The sequence below is a fragment of the Gadus chalcogrammus genome, chromosome 1 (genome assembly GCF_026213295.1).
Source record: "Gadus chalcogrammus isolate NIFS_2021 chromosome 1, NIFS_Gcha_1.0, whole genome shotgun sequence".
NCBI lineage: Eukaryota > Metazoa > Chordata > Actinopteri > Gadiformes > Gadidae > Gadus > Gadus chalcogrammus.
This window is the reverse complement of record NC_079412.1, coordinates 10,055,048-10,076,210: the sequence shown is the minus strand read 5'-3', so window position 1 is coordinate 10,076,210 and position 21,163 is coordinate 10,055,048. Positions and strand designations below refer to the sequence as shown.

The 21,163-nt window shown below is 45.1% G+C and overlaps 4 protein-coding genes across 5 annotated transcripts in view; 2 read left to right on the top strand and 2 right to left on the bottom strand.

Annotated features, from left to right (window-relative positions):
* LOC130380736 (inactive dipeptidyl peptidase 10) overlaps nt 1-2,895 on the bottom strand; it is a 25,599-nt gene extending 22,704 nt beyond the window's left edge. The window contains exon 1 of the mRNA XM_056588061.1: nt 2,776-2,895. Within this exon, the coding sequence (XP_056444036.1) occupies nt 2,776-2,814 (39 nt within the window). The 5' untranslated portion in view covers nt 2,815-2,895. The remainder of the gene's footprint in view (nt 1-2,775) is intronic.
* A 742-nt stretch (nt 2,896-3,637) lies between these two features.
* On the top strand, nt 3,638-14,425 carry racgap1 (Rac GTPase activating protein 1). The gene is made up of 17 exons (XM_056588006.1): nt 3,638-3,797; nt 4,254-4,347; nt 4,434-4,636; nt 4,971-5,113; nt 5,255-5,324; nt 5,834-5,887; nt 6,136-6,213; nt 6,294-6,423; nt 10,264-10,406; nt 10,816-10,980; nt 11,083-11,178; nt 11,454-11,652; nt 12,350-12,455; nt 12,677-12,809; nt 13,061-13,148; nt 13,290-13,389; nt 13,495-14,425. The coding sequence occupies exons 2-17, from the start codon at nt 4,260-4,262 to the stop codon at nt 13,568-13,570; spliced, it is 1,872 nt and encodes a 623-aa protein (XP_056443981.1). The 5' UTR covers nt 3,638-3,797; nt 4,254-4,259; the 3' UTR covers nt 13,571-14,425.
* si:ch211-210c8.6 (uncharacterized) lies at nt 14,352-17,296 on the bottom strand. The gene is made up of 5 exons (XM_056588039.1): nt 17,071-17,296; nt 16,098-16,203; nt 15,745-15,851; nt 15,418-15,590; nt 14,352-15,292 (listed from the first exon to the last, which is right to left on the bottom strand). The coding sequence occupies exons 1-5, from the start codon at nt 17,225-17,227 to the stop codon at nt 15,014-15,016; spliced, it is 822 nt and encodes a 273-aa protein (XP_056444014.1). The 5' UTR covers nt 17,228-17,296; the 3' UTR covers nt 14,352-15,013.
* Nucleotides 16,214-20,864, top strand: bin2a (bridging integrator 2a). 2 transcript variants are annotated; one of them, XM_056588019.1, is made up of 12 exons: nt 16,214-16,436; nt 17,445-17,568; nt 17,645-17,725; nt 17,863-17,917; nt 18,105-18,199; nt 18,348-18,443; nt 18,703-18,810; nt 18,925-19,010; nt 19,112-19,187; nt 19,308-19,390; nt 19,480-20,101; nt 20,235-20,864. In XM_056588019.1, the coding sequence occupies exons 2-12, from the start codon at nt 17,485-17,487 to the stop codon at nt 20,286-20,288; spliced, it is 1,440 nt and encodes a 479-aa protein (XP_056443994.1). In that variant the 5' UTR covers nt 16,214-16,436; nt 17,445-17,484; the 3' UTR covers nt 20,289-20,864. The 2 variants fall into 2 exon arrangements, with proteins under 2 accessions (XP_056443994.1, XP_056444003.1); XM_056588028.1 differs by having other exon boundaries at nt 16,214-17,269; nt 20,235-20,858.
* The last annotated feature ends 299 nt before the right edge of the window (nt 20,865-21,163 follow it).

Sequence of the window (21,163 nt, the reverse complement as noted above, 5' to 3'; positions counted from 1 at the left end):
GTGTGACTGACTGTGCAAAGGCTTGTGGGAGTCAGTACCCTGATGGAAAAGTACCTTGACTTATGTTTGGAGGCAACAACAATGAATCACACAAAAATCCCTTTCTATTTCTATAAAAGCATCATGGATTCTATAGGAGCTGGCCAGTGGCCTTGCTGAGGTGTTGGTGAAATGCAGTGTGTTTAAGCACTTGTAATAAAAAGATCATCTTGTTTAATGGGTAACTTTCTCCAAAGAATCCCCTTGAGAGACACTTGGGTGTACATTAACACTGCTCAATTCTAATGAAATGATAAACGATGGATTTCACTGTGGCCAGCGCCACACGCGGGGGTGAATTTCGCTCAACCAGATAGGGATCAATAACGTTTGAGACTGACCGTGCTGCAGTGAGAAACTATTGATACAAATGATGCTGCCTGTTGGTAATATTTAGATAGTCAGACCGAAAGGTCTGACAATCAATTGAAAACACCTCATTGTGGAATAGAAACCCATTTCCCACATTTCTATCTACGTTTCTTCAGACATTCACTTCAACGTGATGCATCATTGATCAAATGGAAATGTAAAAATAAAGAAATAAGACTTGAATGTGCGCCATATTGATTGAGTTTCATAGTATAAAAAGGAATCGACAACAAAAAAGGCAATTAATCCGTACACCATGAGGCAAAGAGAGGGGAATTCCAGGCAGTGCACAGAACTCCTAAACGAGGCTCCTGAGACCTCCGTAACTCTGTCTCCACTGTCTTTGAGGCGAGGAGAACCCCAGAACTCATCCCAGATAAATCACTCAAAGTGAAATCCACAGGGAAGATCTGCATGCTTTTGTAACGCTGCCCTAAAGAAACGATGATATGCTGCAAGGCGGATACATCGGCCAAATGGACATTCAGCTTCGAAAAAAGAGTCCATTGGCAGTGGTGGACACATATTGATTACAATATAAACTATAATTGCTCTCAGTGGAGGATTTTAAATTGCAAAATAACCCATGTCTGCCTTGCCTTGTCAATAGCCATAGTACGTGCCTCATTCACACTAGTGGCTATCATCAGCAGCTTAGCATGTGCTTTATTTGAATATTTAGCAACCAGCATGTTGAACATAATGAGAAACACCAGTGTGACACGAATTAACAAAGCAGTGGCCTAATTCATAGTGAGAAAGGGGATTTTTACTAGGGTCTGTGTACCAACTGAGTGTGTCACAACTTTGAGTTTTTTTTTGTTGTGTACAAATTTCCACAGCAGAAGAGTTGTGTTTTATACCCTGAAGGCAAACGCAGAATGAAAGCATCCAGCACTTTAGTCTCGCCACTGCTGCAGGACAGGCCATTGTGTTGTTATCATTTTGTGCTCCTCTCACACATAGGCAGATTGCTATGAATTGCTGAAGTAGCATGGTGGCTGTACTGTGTTGATGCATATCTCTCCTCCAGATGGTGCCTCTGCCCGGGTTACCAGGTTGAAAGCTGAGCAGTCATATGAGACACATATTTAAACAGAGGGCTTCACCACACAGAGTCAAAAATGAACAATGATGCCAAAAAGCCTGTTTGTCGTGTGATTCTGCTGTATACCATTAGAACAGTTGTTTCCAATACAAAGGTTTATTGTATGCAACACATTCCGAGTGTGCCGATTATTGTAACCAAATTGTTAGGATTAGACTTAGCTTTTGAAGAATATTATGATACACATGTTTAAATGATCGAAAAAGTGTTAAGAGAGGTCCTGGAATATATTCCTTTAAGGGTAATTCATTTCAGAGCTGTCAATGGGCAATACAAACAGTAAATCATTCATGTTTCTTTTTAGACCAATATCCTTTGATAATGAATAGGCAATAAAACTCTAAATTTTTTAGGCTTCGTTTCAATAATAGAAACATTGCCATGAAGATGTTTTGATCTTAAAACTATCCTCATTATTGTTTGCAGCTCTTACATCTAATTAAATAAGGTATAGAAGCCTTTGCATTCTGACATAGACGTCATTCGTGATGCCCTGTAGCCAATTGAGACAAGCAAACATATAGCATACAACAACAGCACATCAGCATACATTTTGAAGAATATTATTTAGATGAAACAACAATGAACTATCACGCATATTGAGGAGATGTGTATGAGCAACAATAGGTGATACGAGCTCCTGCTCAGAACACACGGGGGTATAATCATCATAGTGCACGGTTAGCCAAACACATTATCACAACCTCATAATCATTATTTCTACAATTATTAATTTGAAATGCACTGTTAATCGTCCTTCCCTGTGGTGCAATGGACTGTAAAACATAACTGGAAGCCTATAGAAATTGTATGCACTTCGAAATACTAAAGTCACTGCAGTGGGCATGTGTTCCTGCCCAAGGGTTCTACTTAAAGTAGACATGGAAGAGGCTGCATACAATGCTTGAGTAGGGTTTGATCTCTTGCCTTCACCAGGATTAGTCTAAGGCTAACAAAAGATTGGTTGGAATCTCCCCAACAGCTGTACGTAAGTGAATCGAACACAGGTGTGTCACCCATAAACACACACACACACACACGCACGCACGCACGCACGCTCGCACGCTCGCACGCACGCACCCACCCACCCACCCACCCACACACACACACACACACACACACACACACACACACACACACACACACACACACACACACACACACACACACACACACAAAAAAAAGACACCTGCTTGGTGCGTTCATTTGCCGTGGATTTTTAAACAGAAAAATAAAAAAGGCAGAGAGACCCTTACCGGTTCCGTAGTCATGTTCTGTTGAGTTGTGGCTATCATGGTTGACCTGTAACGTGTCTATGGTCTGAAATAACCGTTCAGCTGCAGCCCTGTGTTTCGGTGCCTGTTCGCTATGCTCCGCTTCTTGCAAGTTTGTCCCGAACGGATTGGTGGTTCCCACCTCTCTCTCTCTCTCTCTCTCTCTCTCTCTCTCTCTCTCTCTCTCTCTCTCTCTCTCTCTCTCTCTCTCTCTCTCTCTCTCTCTCTCTCTCTCTCTCTCTCTCTCTCTCTCTCTCTCTCTCTCTCTCTCTCTCTCTCTCTCTCTCTCTCTCTCTCTCTCTCTCTCTCTCTCTCTCTCTCTCTCTCTCTCTCTCTCTCTCTCTCTCTCTCTCTCTCTCTCTCTCTCTCTCTCTCTCTCCATCTCACTCGCACTCTGCCTCCCTCGATTTTCAATGCACATAAGCACCCGCGAATCTATGCGTGTGAATTTCAGTCTTGTTCACTTATCCACGTCCTGCGCAATCCATATCGTCTATCGATAAAGGAGGTGGAAAATCCAGCAACTTCATTTCAGTTTGGAAATAGTAGGCTACGTCATGATTTGCGATATACTGTTGGCATCATCTGAGTATAGGCCGACATACAATGAATGAGAAATTCGGACGGATATCGATTCATTGCACATGTCTTTACATTGTACCGTGGAACCGTGTACCGTGGACATATAATTGATAATGAGACGATATATGAATGGACAACATGCGGAGTTCCCTTATGGAACAATTATTTGTTTGTAACCCGTTAATGATACATCGCGCAGTACCGTATACCTCCATTTGGGGACACTACAGGTTCTCTCAGCGCAAAGACTGCGGTTTACCTTCGAGAACGACGAAGCGCAGCCGCAAGGACGAAGGCGGATCCCTGAGCGCTCATTGGCTGGCGGGCAGATTTGAAACGCAACGCGCTCCTCCAAGTGACGTGGAGACCCTGTACGAGAAAAACAACCGAAACACCGTCTGCAGAGCCGGGAGAAGTACAGGGTAAACAACACACGCATCTATAAACATCATTGTATTTAACAGTGGTTTGAGTGGTTTGAAACAGAGAAAAAGTAAAGTAACGTTTGTTAACTATTGTTAGTAATACCCAGTTTAAACAGTGTTTGTGACCGTCTTGAGTCGGGACGGTGTGTTAGCCTGTGGATGCTACGGGCTATAGTCGTTCATAGACTAAGTTAACACGTCTGGGGTTGTCCTTCGTGTTATATGTGTGTATGGATATAAATAAACAGCCTGTCACAAACAAACAAAAGCTGTTGCCCTATGTTTTGAAGAAATACAAAACCCGCTATTCCAACGATACTTTATGGTGACGTCACATTGAGGTAATGGAAACAGCCAGGCAATTAATAGTTGGAGCAACGGATGTATGGTCTATTTCGATGCTTTAAAGGTCTTTACCTTGAGGTCTTTATGTATGTCTTTTTTTCATTTTAGATTACCATGGAGACTGTTGGGGTAAACCTGCACATATTACTGGAACCGTTGATGTCCCAGATTGAAGTGCTCAACAATGAGTGCATTGAGCCTCGTGAGTATACACCACAATTCTTCTATTGTTCTTCCATCGTTTCATTGTTTCCTGTACATAAACCAGTCTGTGCTGTCTTTTTCCAGAGTTTATTCAGATGGCTCTCAACTTTGACGAGTGCCGTCGGAAGTGGCTGAGGCTGGAACAGGACCTGGGCTCCTGCCAGGAGGTGCTCGCTAAAACCCAGACAGAAAGGGGATCTCTGGAGGTCAAACTCAAACACGCCCGCAATCAGGTGGACGTGGAGATCAGACGGCGACAGAAGGCAGAGGCAGAGTGTGAGAAGCTGGTACGTCGGTCGGATGTTATCTCGCTGATATGTACAAAAGCATTATTCAAGTGTTTTTTTCGTCAGCTCTGTTATCCAGACATGTTAATGGGGCGGCATGTGTCTCAGGAGGTAGAGCGGGTTGACTGGTAACCTGAAGGTTGCTTGTTCGAGTGTCTTATGACCAAGGCGCCTCACCCTGATTGCTCCTGATGGACTGGCTGTCGCTCTGCGTGGTTGACCTCGCCGTCGGTGTGTGTGAATGTGTGTATGAATGCTTGTAAGTCACTTTGGATAAAAGCAAAATCCCCTAATTGTAAATGTAATTGTTGATGTGATTGTCCTCCTGTGACAGGATCGTCAAATCCAGCTGATCAGGGAGCTTCTGATCAGTGAGGGTTCCTCCAACAGCATCCAGCTGAATGAGGAGCAGCGCTCCGCACTCGCCTTCCTCAATGCAAGATCTCACGCTGTACCGAACATGAACACCAGCCGCAGGCAAGTTCTCTTCATAATTACATTTATATTGGAGATTTCTTTCTGTTCTGTCCACTCCTGTGAATCGACACTTAAAAACTGGTTCTAGTGCTCCTGAACGAGTGGTCTCATCTATGTGTGTATCCTGCTCCTTCTGAATAGGCTGTTGACCATCGATGAGTCTGCATCCATCTTGTCAGACATCAGTTATGATAAAACCGACGACTCACTGGTGAGTTTTATTTCTGTCTTAATCCAATCATCTTCAAATTTTTGTCATTATGGTCTTGCGTATGTTTTAATGTAGTCTCACAAATCAGACATTAGATTGATATGCAAGTTTTTAGGCAGACAAGCTCAAATCTGGGTGAACGTGGTGTTTCATTTTTTTTAGCTTCATTTTATTTTTTTCCACCATATCCTTTTGATGGAGACTAGCAAAAGGAGACTAGATCTCCAAGCATTCATTTGGTGAACACCAACGGGTCCAGCATTAGTTAACTAAAACCAAAATGTATGCAGCGGGTAGCCTAGCCCACATGTGAATGAGTTTTCTTCAGTAGAATATCTGTGTAATCAATGAAACAGGAAACGAGGTGTAGCTCTTCGCCTCGCAGATCCTGGTTGCTGGATCCAAGATGAGGTTTAATGATGCTAGTGGATTGAATATATTTCCTAAGCAGTTCTTTAGGTTTTATTGATTCTCCATCTCCGCGCTAATCCTAATCTGGTTGGTTGCAGGACTGGAACTCTTCGGCCGCCCCCGCAATGCGACTCAGGAAACGACAAAAGAGGGTAAATGCTGTGTAGACCAAGGCCCAATCCCATTTCTACCCCTTACCCCTCCCCCTTGTTTTATGGGGTAAGGGGATTAGTCCTTAGGCCCAATCCCATTTCTACCCCTTCCCCTTCCTCTTACCCCTTCAAAACAAGGGGGAGGGGGATGGGGAGAAATGGGATTGGGCCCAAATGTCTCCTCTGACTTTGTGTAATCTGTTGCCATACGACCTGCATGCTAATGGCCCTCGATATCTGACCCGCAGCGCTCCTCTAGAAACCAGGTCGATGGCCCTCCCATGATCGCCAAGAGGTCTCGCTCGGCAGGCAGGAAGTCCCACAGGGTGAGTAATGCCCCCCTGGGGCTGCACATCGGGCAGGAAGCCGTCTGCTCCGCCCTGGTCCCACTGTTGTCCTTCTGCAGTTACAGGAGAACGAGTCTCTTGTGGCCAAAACCACGTTGACGGTACCGGCCGGCGGTGGACCGGTGGAGGCCGTTTCCACCATTGAGACGGTCCCAACACCATATTGGACCCGCAGCAAGAGGATAACTGGTGAGGGCTCTATGTATAGATGGATAAAGGGATGGATTTACCTTGATGGATGGATGGGTATTCATCTCTATAGATTGATGGATATATATTATTAGAGTATTGATCCCCAACCCTTAGAAAAATGACACCTGGATGTAATTAACTAAGCTATTAATCTGGCAGTACAATAAAGATATGTGAATATCATTACGGCAGTATATTAAGCTATTAATATACTGCCAGATTGATGTTTACATATTTGTATTGATTTATTTTTGGAGCACATCACTTGTCTGTCAATCTAACGCACTGCAGGACGTTGAGGCATGCCTCGAGGGCCGGAGGCATCACAAGGGATGTGCATTGATTCCTCCACAATTAGATTTGCGAGATCTGCTAGGCCAGATAAACTAAAAGAACAGTGGTGTGGTCGATATTATTGGCAGTTGGGATAAGGGTTGAGCCCCGAACCTCGGCCCCAGTAGGGCACCTGTTCAGACTTAAATGCTAGTACCGAGATCTTATAAGAACGCAGGGCTCCAGACTAACTTTTTCCTTGGGTGCACTGGTGCGCCTAAATTTTTAATTTGGGTGCACCAGCACGTATTTATGGTGCACCTAAGTTTCGAGTTGTTGAGGGGGGGGGGTTGGACCGTGCCTGCCTTGCGCTGAGTTGTTGAGGGGGAGGGGCAACCCGGGCAGCTGCACCGGTTGCACCGTCGATATTTACGCCATTGATAAATAATATCTTGACCTTTAAATAAATGCCGAATCTGTATCTCTCATAAAGAATATCGTCAGACAATGCCAAGGGATCGGTTCTGTCCCGAAAAACCCTCCGTCTCCGGAGAGACGCCTGTACGATAAGTGCGTCGAGGTCCATGGGAATACCCACAAATGGTGACGCCATTATCAGAGGAGGGGCTAGGAAGCTGCGCACGCCGATATAAGTAGCCGAGGTCTCCGGGGTAGACTCGCTGAAAAGCTGCTCCCGACCAGGTTTGGTTGCGAGCGCAAGTCACCATGGTGATACAGCGACGATTAAAGAGATCGACTTTCATGGTACAGCTAACCCAGGCTTTCAGCTCAACATACCTCGCTAACCCTATCGAGCTTCGTAGTACAAGCCCCTGGATTGGGCTTTGCGGGTTTGTTTCCCGGCGTTTCTATGGTTACCGGTCTTGCGTGTTCCAACGGTTTATTAGGTGTCTAATAAATCGCTGTCTAATCAATACTTCATTCACTGCCTCTTCCGTGGTTATTATAATATTATGAATAGACTGCTTGAAAACAATGTTGGCGTCTCCTGTGGCTGCCTTGCGCACCTGCGTAATATTACTTAATATGACTGGCAGTAATGTTGTGCCATGCAGGCAAGTGTAAATGCGAGCGGCATAGCTGCGTGCCTGCCTGCATTCAGCAAGTAATTATTATCATTTGTAAATTAGTATTATTATTTAAAGAAGATATATTTAGCAGTCACAGGCTCACAGCAGCCTTTCGTCTTCGGGTAAGTCGAGTAATTGAATGCCAACCGTAAATCTTGCATATCAAGTAGGCTAGCAAACACTGTTGCCATTCAACAGCGTGTGTGACAACGTGTGCTATGTCCTAAACTTCAACTTGGTGTCCGCTGACTTTCTGCTTAAGAAACTCATAACAAGTCGTGCATGTGTGTGCGGTTTCGTTTTTTTCGAGAACCGTTTTACCCCGGAACGGTTTGAAAAGTACAGAGTAGGCAGTAGGCATCGTATCGGATAAAACCCAAACGATACCTAACTCTAGTTGGGATGCTATGCACTGGTTTTGTTTAAAGATCCCATGCCATTCTATTTTATGATGCTTTAATATAGGTATTAGTGGGCCACAAACACAGTATTCAAAGATGTCCCCGAAATTCAGCTGTGGTGCAGAGTTAGTCACTCCGAAACAGTCGCACATTGAGCTTCCCCCAAACGCGCTGTTTCGGTGGGCGTGTCAAGGCAGGTCAAGGAGGGGGGTGGGGGTGTGGCCCTGAGCAGCTTGTAGCCACTACCATGCGCTCTGTATACGGTGGGCGTGTCAAGGCAGGTCAAGGAGGGGGGTGGGGGTGTGGCCCTGAGCAGCTTGTAGCCACTGACGGTACCATGCGCTCTGTTTACGGTGGATGTATCGCAATGGCTCGTAGAAACCCATATTATACATAGATATCTATATCTAATATATAATATTATCACCTGGCCCTGAGCAGCTTGTAGCCACGGTACCATGCGCTCTGTTTACGGTGGATGTATCGCAATGGCTCTTAGAAACCCATATTATACATAGATATCTATATCATATAATATATAATATATATTATCACGGCCAAAAGCTGTGTGAGCCTCCAGACGATAGGTTATTATGAATCTCCAACGACCGCGTCTACTTCAGATTGATGTGGAAGTGGAAGAACCAGAGACGTCGGAGAACCCGACGAAGTCCTTTGTGATTCATTATATCGTCTGGACGCGCACACAGCTTTTGGCCGTGATGTATTATTTGATATAGATATCTATGTATTATATGATATTATTTAGATATAGAGCAGAGCTCCAGGTCTGTAACGCAAGTGTTGTACACTTCCTTGTTATTTGGATAACCGTTCTGCTGTTGGTGTTATGGCATAACACGTCGGACTCTCGTCTCTGGTATTTCTACAACGAGACTCGTATTGGGGGTTATCTCAGCCATGGTTGAGAATGAATTGGGGGAAAGGAACTTTGGCTTTGACTCCCTGAAGTAGGCTACATGAACCACGACATGGAGGAGAAAGGGATTGTTGGCCGCGAATGTATCCCGCTTGAGCCCTGCTTCCCGCCGCCTCGGCAGCGGTCAGCGCTAATCACCGCATCCTGAAGCCGAGGCGGTGGTCCATAGGCTCCGGCGGGAGACGACCGCGGTCAACAATCCCTTTCTCCTCCATGTCGTGGTTCATGACTTCAGGGAGTCAAAGCCAAAGTTCCTTTCCCCCAATTCATTCTCAACCATGGCTGAGATAACCCCCACTACGGGTCTAGTTGTAGAAATACCATAGACGAGAGTCCGACGTGTTATGCCATCACACCAACAGCAGAACGGTTATCCAAATAACAAGGAAGTGTACAACACTTGCGTTACAGTCCTGGAGCTCTATATCGAAAAAATATCATATAATACATAGATATCTATATCAAATAATACATATTATCACGGCCAAAGGCTGTGTGCACGTCCAGACGATATAATGAATCACAAAGGACTTCGTCGGGTTCTCCGACGTCTCTGGTTCTTCCACTTCCACATCAATCTGTAGTAGACAGAACCGCGCGCTGCCTGCTGCCTGCTGCCGGCGCAAGGCACCACCGCCCGGCTGCCCGCTGCCGGGCGGTGGTGCTTCGCGGCGGTGGTGCCTCGCGCCGCGGCAACCGGCGGCAGGCAGCATGTCGCAGTTCATGTACTTCGATGTCGTTCTGCCATTGCATTCAAAATTCTGTAACTAGCCTGTTACTACGAACTAAGCAACTACCATACACGTATTAGCATTTAGCACTAGCTCAATCACGACTCCTTCAGAATTCCAACCAAGTGGGCAGGGCCATGAATAATAGTTTGACAACGCTACGTCACAGTGTCACCTTATCCAGATTGGCTCATTTCTTCTGCCTTTTTCCTTTCATTGCCTATTGCATTCAGCAGACAAACTGCATAGATTTCAAACTTACCACAGCTCACAAACTTATTCAGACCTATGTTATTTAACAAACAACAGGAAAAATGTGATTTTAATGGCATGGGCTCTTTAAAATAGAGACTCTGAATGTTCAGCTAAGAGGTCTTCAACTCCCCCTCTCTCCTGTCCAGAAACCATGGAATGGGACTCTGAGTCGGTCCAGTCAGTGGAGATCTTCAAACAGCCCAATGTCCCTGATAGGGTGACGCGAGCGGAGCCAAGCACTCCACAAAACACTGGGAGCATGCGTGTCCACGAGTTTGTCTCCAAGACGGTAAGAAAAACATAGTTTGAAGTTGACTTTAGTCAATATGTGGTGTTTTTCATATTACGTGTTGTTTTATCTTCAAGCAAATGGATCCTAGTCTTGTTGGTGGAGATTGCATCAAAAGCTAATTGTACTGTTAAACAAGCACATTTTTGGAAGTGATTGCATTGGGTTTGTGTTTAAGTTTTTATTCTGTAACTGCTTTGGACAAGGTTGCTTAATATCATTTCTTTAGTTAAAGGCATTCAAGGTGTGCCCTGTTCCCTCATGTGGAATTTGATTGGCTTCTATAATGGTGACAAAACGGATGCATACCTTCTCTTTGCTTGCCATCTGTGTTCATTGTTGTCCACATATGTTGAGGGAACGCTGTCGGTCTATGTTGGTGAAACCGTAAATCCCGTTTGGTTTTCAGGTCATCAAGCCGGAGTCCTGCGTGCCCTGCGGCAAGAGGATCAAGTTCGGGAAGATCTCCCTGAAGTGTCGCGACTGCAGGGTGGTCTCCCACCCGGAGTGCCGCGAGCGATGCCCCCTGCCGTGCATTCCCACCGTGGCTGGCACGCCAGTCAAAAACGGCGAGGTACCACTCCTGCTGATATCTTGGGTCATTGTGCTAAACATCACATTCCCTCGAGGCCTTAAGCATGGTTGTTGACCCACTTGGCATGTCGCGTGTGTCCAGGGAACGCTTGCGGACTACGTCTCGGTCACGTCGCCCATGATCCCACCGCTGGTGGTCCACTGCGTCAACGAGATCGAGCAGCGGGGCCTGAATGAGGTGAGGGTTGATTAGCAAAAAGCTTGTGTCAGAAATCAACGGAGCAGCAACCCCCAAGATTCACTTCTCATCCTGACATGTAAATGGTAACTTGTATCCCGTTTCTTTTCGGTCACTTAAGAGAAGAATTGACGGTGGCTTTTGCCTCGTTAAAGCCCTTTTTAAAATGCAGGCCCACTTAAAATGTCTGTCTATGTGAGTCTGACTGGACCGTGCTGGCTTGGGTTTGTGCTCTGAGGGACGGGGCAAAGACTTACTCTGAACTTGTCCCCCAGACGGGACTGTACCGCCTGTCTGGTGCCGAGCGCACCGTGCGGGACCTGAAGGACAAGTTCCTGCGCAGCAGAACTGTTCCTCTGCTCAGCAAAGTGGAGGACATCCACGCCATCACCGGCCTCCTCAAGGACTTCCTGAGGAACCTGAAGGAGCCCCTCCTCACCTTCCGCCTCAACAGAGCCTTCATGGAGGCAGCAGGTGTGTGTGTGTCTGTGGGGTCTTTAGGTGTTTACATTGAGGCTTGTCCTGACTCCACCATATCTATCAATCCTAAACTTATCTTCTTCTGGCTTGATTTTTCATTCATTATTGGCGCACACTATGAAATAAGAATTGTGTGGTGGTATTGTGGTTGTATTGAGTAGCCTTCATCCTTCTAGGGATGTTCATGTTGGATTCATGGCTAAAATGCTGGGAAAAAACATCCAGAGACTTGTATATGTAGATCTATTGGGGAGAATTTCCTGATCTCAGGATAAAAAAACTTCAGTCACCCCTAGGAGAGGGTGTTATAGTTAGACTCAGCAGGCCGTGGCTGGATAGTATTTTTTTATTTACATATGGGCACAGTCATACGTTGTTCAGAAAACTCACCAAGAGATTTCTTGCCACTCTGATTAGGAGTAAACTAAAAACAAAGAAAATGTAATGGCATGAATCACTGATAATTATTCCATTGCTCTACTTGAGTAGTTGGAAACCTTGACCTGTCCTCTGCATACTTACCTCAGCCAGCACACATCTAGAGGTCTAACCGGAGGTTCAACTAAAACTGTCCAACCAAACTTGGTTACACATCATGAATCATTTGAAGTGTTAATATGTTACACTTTTCATTGCCTCAGCATTTCTCCTCACTTACTATCTCCTGACATTGTGTTTTTGTTTTCCACAGAGATCTTGGATGACGACAACAGCATAGCTCAGATGTACCAGCTCATCAGCCAGCTGCCGCAGCCCAATAGAGACACGCTGGCCTTCCTGGCGGTTCACTTCCAGAGGTCAGTAGTTACTGTGTACTCCCATCTTATTGCCCCGTTACTTGTATGGGCCAATAGCCTGGGTATGCCCAGGCAGTTGAATCATCATTTCAACAGAATAATTGGCACTAACAACTCATTGTGATGTAAAATGACGCCGTTCAGCATTTGGATGATTGGGACTTTCTCCCCCCAGCTCTAGTAAGAATCAGAATAATGGCCGCTTGTGTTTCCATCTCCAGAGTTGCTCAGAGCGTGGCCACCAGGATGGACGTCAGCAACCTGTCTCGAGTGCTGAGCCCCACGCTGGTGGGCCACGCGGTGGCTAACCCCGAGCCCATGACCATCCTGCAGGACACCAAGCGCCAGCCCAAGGTACGGCTTCAGACGCCCTCTGCAAAGCCCCTCCAATCACGAGATGAGCCAAGCTTGGGCCATGCAGCCCCCGGGCAACAGCTCCCATATCTAACCCTCCTGTTGGTCGACGGTCCGTTGTGACGCCCCAGTTAAATCCCTTTCTGATTGGCCAGCGCCAACGTCTGCACTCACTGAGCAGTGACCCGACGATACTCTATATTAAGGTAGATGAAGTGTGAATCCCTCATGGCTGCCATCTTCTTCTACAGGTGGTGGAACGCCTGTTGGCGCTGCCCTTGGAGTACTGGAGCCAGTTCCTGATGGTGGAGAACGATCACCCCACATCCAACATTCAAAGTAAGAGGCCGTAAAGTGGGAAGCAAATAAGCAGTTGTGCCCAAGACTTTAGTTAAAAACACAGAACCAATTGGGGGATTTCTGAGGGACATGTTTTGTGGGTATATTGTAGATTTGTCCTTAAATGTTCATTGTTTCCAGTGAGCATTTTGGGCCCGCTCACCACTCCAGAGCACCAGCTGAATAAGACGCCCTCCTCCAGCTCTCTGAAGCAGCGTGTGAAGTCCTCCCTGACGCCCAGGTACACTCACATTACCTTTTTTTTAAGCTCAACATGTTCCAGCTTTTCAGCCATCTTTGTAGTTCATTTATTATAAAACCTGATAACACGAACTTTGTATTGCAGTTTTGGCAGCAAGAGCAAATCTGCAGTGGGATTTTCTCGGCCGGGCAACTTCTTTGCATCGCCACTCCTTAGGTAATCCTTAGGGGCCTTCTTCAGCTTCTTCGAACCACAGAGATCCTAGCAATGCTTGGATCACGAAAAGAATACTACAGTGTTCAGTGACCTAATATAAGCAGCATTTACGTGTTTTCAACAATGTCCTTGAATATTTTGGATAGATTTCTTTTATTTCAGACTTCTATGTATATTATTTGTGAAAGCTTTATTTTATAATCTCCACGGTAGGTTTGGGTTTATGCACACCTATCATTGCTTCTCAGTCATGCAGGATTATTTTGAATTTTGACGTCATTTGAAGACTACCTTTTTGTTCTTGCAAGATGTTCAACTCATGTATCACTCAGAAGTTGATCCACATTTAGCATTTAATTCAAAATGTGTAACCGACCAGTTGACGAGTTTTATATTTAGTTTGTAATGTGACGTATAAGACAAATGTAATGATTCATATCTGTTTAGTTTCATTACCGTGTTTATGTACTGTTAAATGTTACTGCCCATTACACTGTTCTCTCATCGTACTGTTAGATGCTAATTTTAGTAGGCGAGTTAAACTATACAGCTTATCTTGGTACCAGTCTATGCAAATGTGCTTTAGAAAAATATTAGTTGCAGGTTTTTTTTGTATTTGGACCCAGATTTAGCATTAACCATGACCGATTGTTTAGCTCTCTGTAGGGCTGTGGTTTTTGTTTCATGAGGTTAATTCTACAGCCAAAATATGATTTGGGAATTGCAAGTATTTTTTTATGCAAGTACATTTTCAATGCGAAAACCTTTTGTAAAATACATTTCTACAACTTTACTTGTTTCAAGTCTCTATCCATTATCAGTTTAACAGGAAATCCTATTAAATTATATATTATACTACCCACTATATTGATTAAATTAATATTCATTACATTTCAGTAGATTGTGGTTTGACTACCAAACCACTAGACCAATATAGCATAACTCTTGGAGGCTGCGTCGATCAACACATTTCACACGAATACCTCTGTGTGGTGTACCCCATCTGTGTTACTGCCATGCTCTGAATTAGGGCGCTGCAAATAAAAAGGCAAACTATCTCATGGGTAGCAACTGTATGGGGTTTTGTGGTGCTGGGTGGTTTTATTATTTATGAATCGCTTAAGCACTTCCCTTAATGTCAGCTTTGTGGGCCAGGCTGAAGGACAAGACTTGTGTTATGGAGGATTACTTAGTTCTGTCATTCCCGCAATACGCAACGGTAGTTTTTTGTTTCGAGGTTTGGTGCGTTTTTTTAATTTTTGTTTTCAATGCAGCAAGATTATGACAAAGGTGAAGCAATCCTAGTATTCACAGTTGGATAGAAAGTATACAATAGCCCTGAACATATTTCACAAGTCAGTCAGCTAACAAGTCAACAGTGGGTTTCATCTTTAGAAGAACACTGTTCATGTAAACGTTGGGCATCAGTGCCTGGTAAGGGTGTCCGTTAGAACCGAGGAAAGGGCCAGAGCAGAGGGGTGTTCTGCACGTAGCTCTGGAAGGCCGGGTCTGATCCCCACTTCTTCAGGGCCTGCTTCTCCAAGATGGGCACCCCGCTGACGTGGCGGAGCAGGAACCACACAAAGAGGGGCGACACCGCGCTCAGGTACTGGGGGCCCTGCATGACGGACGAGGCGGAGAGCCAGAGGCCCGACCACTGCAGGATCTCTCCCAGGTAGTTGGGGTGGCGGCTGTAGGCCCACAGTCCGTGCTGGATGAATTTTCCCTGTGGGGAAAAAAAAAAAAGACTATTGAACTGGGAATTTATTTTATAACCTTTTCTTACAAAAAAACAAAAGGGGTGTTGGTTTAAAGCAGGTCAGATTAGATTAGTGTTATCAGTGTACTCACAGCATTATTTGGGTCACGCTTGAAGAACCACTTCTGCTGGTCGGCCACAGCCTGAGTGACGAAGCCCAGGCCCCAGACGCCCCAGCCAATGTAATCCCTCACACCCACGGGCACATCCCGCCTCTCAGCATTGAGCATCAGTGTGGGCAGCAGGGTCATAAACACCCACACAGCTGTGAAGAAAGGGACAATGAACCGCCTTACATATTACCGCAGGCAATGTCAAGAATACATAATCAAGTAAACTTTCTGAGTCCCTTCCTTAATAATGCATTCCACTGCACTGCCAAGGCCTGTGTGGGGGAGTGTGAGGACCGCTTTGAGCACCTTGAATGCTCCAGTATACGAAGAAGGTCCCAGGCTTGTCTCTGACGTTGTTGAACCTGCGGTCCTGGCCGTCCTTCAGGATACGCATGAACAGGAATGTCCCCAACCTGCAAGGAGAACAACGTTCCCGGCCGTTGTTAAAGTTAACCCGTAGGATTATTGATTAACCCGACGCTTGTGCCTCGCAATCATTCGTTCTACAACACTGACCGAGCCAAGGTCGTTGAAAGGAGACACAAATTGACAGGTTTCATACACAACTGCCTCTTAAATTACTATTTAATAGCCGATATACAGGGATCTGGATTGGATTCGGGGCTGTGGTGGGGGGGGGTCCTGGTTGGCATGGTTACCTGATTCCCCATGCGGTCACCAGGCCGGTTTGCACATTCTGCCGGACGTGGCCAGCCCCGCCCCACAGGTGACTCAGGTGGGCTAGCAGTATAAATGTTCCTGATCCTTTAAGGGGGACAATAAGAACAAGACAGTTTTCACAGGCTCTGAAGGTTGGGAACATGTGTCCTTTACTATGAACTAGTGTGCACGGCTCATCCTGTCAATTGTCAGTTGTGTGAAGGTGTGTTCTTAATAAATCTTTTACTAAAGGAAATTGGTTCCAAAGTTCAAGGGAAACTATCCAAGAGTACGGACCAGTTGAGACTCAGAGGAGGACACGCAACCCACTCTCCAAGGTGATCAATTTCTCTTCCTCTCTTTCTCTTCTATTAAAATTAGATCAGCTTTATATAGTTTATAGTTTTTTAATAACAGTAGAATATATTGATGTGCGGACAAATTAGTCAATATTAGATCAATTTACTTGGAGTGTATGGACATGTTAGTTTTCTGTTTCAAATTTTAATTCTGACAAAAAAGTGATCATACAAGTAATCATTGATATACTTTGATGTAATTCATTCCATAATGCTGCATTGTAATAATCTCAATAATTTTTGTTCAACATGGAAATGCGTGATGTGAATTCCCAATAGTAGGTCTATAGAGGTATTGACTGCATTACCATCGGACCGGATAGGAGCTATAGAGGCCAGTGGCCACTCTTCCAAACTGATTAACTGTGTCTTTAAATGTAGGCGGGGCATCGGAGCTGTTTTACAACTCGGATGTTTACATAATCCTCATTTTATAACATTGACATACCAATTCGTAATTTAAAATTGTATAACATTGGGGATTTATATATTGTCGTTGTTTGCATTTTTTTTTCAAATAAGTGTGATTAATGGGTTAGAATAAAAACTACAACAAAGCACCAACTCGTGGTAACGAATATGTAAACTGCAACAAAACCCAGCGAGAATTTACCTGCCAGGTCATAGAACTTCTCCGTTTTAAAGGCTGCCGCCACAGCCCATCCAGCCCACTGGATGCCCAAATCGGCAACCGCACATTTGACAATCGTGCTCCCCATAATCAGGTCCAGCAGTCCTTGGAGTATCACATGAATATGAGATATTCTCATGAGACCAACCCTCCTCTGTCCCAAGATATGAACGGACTAAAGGTTCATCCGCGTCCAACTTGTAGGAGTGGCTTGAGGCTTGTAGACAGATGGTTCTTGTAGTCATTCATCACGGGGGATGCTTTTTTAACTTTACAAGATGTGATGTGAAATGCAAATTATAGTATTGATATGGTATATTTTCTTCTAACATGCACTTTATATATTTTCCTTTCAGGAGTAAATTCAAGGTCAAAACATATAAATAAAATAAAACCATGGCAGAGAGTAATAGTCCAAAGGGCGGTCCTACTGTCTTCAGTAAGAAAGTCCAAAGGTCACTGAGCAGAAGCAAAGAGAAGGTACACATATTCAGACAGAAGCATAAAATCATTCTCTTGTCTGTGCCTTCCCTTGACTTGCCTGCTTGTATAACAGGTATTACAAAGGTTCGGCAAGACAGTGGAGTCAAGAGACGATGTCTTTGACAGTTGGCTCGAAAGAGTTCATGAACAGCAGGTAAACGCTTTTGTTAGGGGGCCCATACTCCAAAGCTAGTCTTCCACAGAATTTGCTCAATTTTCTCGCAAATATTGAAGAATAAGGTCCTCAAGACTCATGATAAAAGTGTGTGTGTGTGTTCTATTCCTTCCCAGTCTTATGGCACCCGGATTCACAAAGATCTGAAGCTTTACTTGGCAGCAGTCAGAGGTGACCTTGAGTGTTTGTTGTTGGTGCACCCCTATATGTATGTATATGTATGTATATATATATATATATATATATATATATATATATATATATGGGGGAGGACAAACTAAGTGTGTTAGTTTGTCCTAGGCTACATACCTCATTTGTGGATGTGGTAACTGTTTTGTGTTTTGAACTTCCCCTAAAGACATGCGCAGCGCTTCAAGACGCCTGACCCAGTCTCTGTACGATGTTTACGAGAAAGACTGGGCGGGAGATGAGGATTTGGGGGCAATCGTGGAGGTCAGATATGAAAAAGAAACGGATCAAATTAGAGGGGTCGGATGGATCTCCACAACACCACCACCACTTACGATGTACAAACACAAGCTAGACTTAGCTCCCGACTTTTCACAATGTTCAGAGTAGTAACGCTGGTTGTCTGTTGAAGGGTGAGGACCTTCTGTGGAACGATTACGAGGTGAAGGTGTCTGATCAGGCTCTGCGCACCATGGAGTCATACATGGGCCAGTTCCCCGATGTCCGGGTAACACACGCACGCACTCACACAGGCACACATACACACACAGCAGCACACACACACACACACACACACACACACACACACACACACACACACACACACACACACACACACACACTCACACTCACACTCACACTCACACTCACACTCACACTCACACACACACACACACACACACAAACAAGCACAATATCAATTAACCTAAAACACAAACACACAACTTCATTGTTCTAATGATCTACTGTTTGTCTTTCAACTACAGGACAGGATTTCCAAAAGGGGGAGAAAGCTAGTTGATTACGACCACTCCCTGCATCAGCTGGAGTCCCTTCAGACCGCCAAGAAAAGGGATGATGAGAAAATAGCAAAGGTCAGGAAGGGTCAGAAATGTCTTGCTGCATCTAAAAATTCCAGTTTGAGTCCCAAACCCCAAATGTCATCTCTGAATATACTCATTGCAGTCATGATGCATCTAAACCCACAGGCAGAAGAAGACCTGAACGAGGCCAAGCATGTCTATGAGGCCATCAACACCGAACTGAAGGAAGACCTCCCTTCTTTACATGAGAGGTGAGGGGAGGACCACAGAGCTATGTCCAGGTGTTCCTGAAGCCTCACCATTATAACTTGTCCTCCGTAAAACTCATTGTTGTTATGTTTGTCTTTCGCAGCCGCATCGGATGCTATGTGTCCGTCTTCTCTGCCATTTCCTCTTTGCGCGACACCTTCTACAAGGAGATGAGCACGGTATACTGCATTCGGCTGTCATCCCTCATTCCTCGAGTTCATCGTGCTGTTTCTTGGGATTATACGGGATGAGACGTTTCTTACCTATTCATCTCTTTGATTTGGTTGTTTCCTCCACAGCTGAACAGCGACTTACAGAATGTGATAAAGGATCTTCAAGAGCAGCATCCAAACCAGGTGTTTGCTGTGAAGGGCTTACAGCGGTGAGTTCATTTCCCAGGGCCTTTTGTATGTACTGAAACTTCTCTGATCATCCATAATAATTAATATAACCCCTCCCACCACATCTAAGGTATGGCTCTCTGAAGAGACGGTCGCTGATGTCCCCCAGGCTATGGAAGACCAGCTTCTCTGAATTCCACCAGACCTACAGCCCCAAAATGGGCCCCCAAAGGTTCAGCTTCAAGTCCCCTGACAAGCCTCGCCAAGGCGGTACCCTGACCAGGGAGAGCAGCCTGCGTGGCGGGGCGCCCCCCGCGCGGTCTCGGCCCTCGGAGACGCACTCCCTGGTGCTGGGAGACGAGGACGGCCGGTCCCTCCGCAGCGACGCGGGCGGCTCCCTTGCGGATGCCGTGCAGTCCGGGGGTCGTACCGGGGAGACGGGGGGCGACATGGAGGAGCGGAAGGCGGAAGAAGATCAAAACGGTGGCGGGGAGGAAGACAAGTCTGTGAAGGAAGACGAGGCAGAGGCAGATCCCGCATCACAGGCCCATCAGGAAGATAAAGGCGGGGAGGGGGATACCGCGGCGCGGAGTGAGAGCAGCTCAGAACTGAACCACTCCTTTGACTCAGAGAGCTTGGATCTGCAACTGTCTGCTGAGGCCAACGGCACACTGTACATTGAAGAGAAAGAAGACCCACCAGCCAACGGACTAGCTGTCGACTCTCTGGGCTCCAAGGAGGTTCCTCAGAAGGTTAGTTCTCTGGGCCAGGGATAGAGCTGAGCCTGACACATATTGACAGAAAAGCACTACTTTTTAAAAAGAAAATGTAACACCACTGCCTGGAATCCTGATATTTTTTGTTTGTATTCTGTCTGGTGTATAGGATGTTCCTCTAGGAAGCCAGCTACTACAGGACTCAAAAAACACAGTGGTGTAACACAACAAACTGGAAGGTTTGTGGGTTTTAAGCCAAGAATCTGTATGGCCTTCTTGTTCTTGTTGTTCTATTTTTTTCTTTGAAAATTTGATGAGAAAATTATAATATTTTGTTTTCTAAAAATGTCCAAACTATTAATGAGTGTTAAGCATTGTATAATTTATTTGAAAACAAATCTGCATATTTACTACAATTATGAACAATGCCCCTTCTGGCGAATAGCATATACGCATAATGACTAAATGTTGACAATAACCTTAATTACCCTTTCGAAAATATAATTGAAGTGTGTTTTGACTCAAGTTATTGTGAAGGTGTTTTGACAATAAGTCTGGTCTCTGACTTTAAATGATTTAGTAAATTGTCTGTTTAGTCTGTTAAACTTTTTCAGCCAACCGTATTAATTTAAAATAACTATGTTTGTTAATGATACACTTAAAATCCCCTTCTGATAGAACATTGTACATTGTATAAATCCCTAGGCCTAATCATTTTCAGTAGTTCATAGAAATGTGTTCAACTAACAATGTTAATGACCCAAGAACCAGAACAATAAAACGAAGTCATTCTCTGTCCAACGCTTGTTGCCTGTGCTTGCTGAGAGGGTTTGTTTGGAGTCGATCAGTTAACATATCCTAGTCCACACAGTACAGGGTCTAAGGGGAAGGGGAAGGGGAGGGACAGGAGCGGCGGAAATCAAGACGGTGTCAGCAGCATAGGCGTGACTCCTGCGTCCTAAAGCACACAGTAGAGACAGGAACCCCAGCCTCGGTGCGTGCGTCCGCCTTCAGTACACTCTATTTCACAGGCACGCTTCGTTCGGTTTCATATGGTTCGATAGTTTAATCTATATACTATACTAACAGTTACTGGAT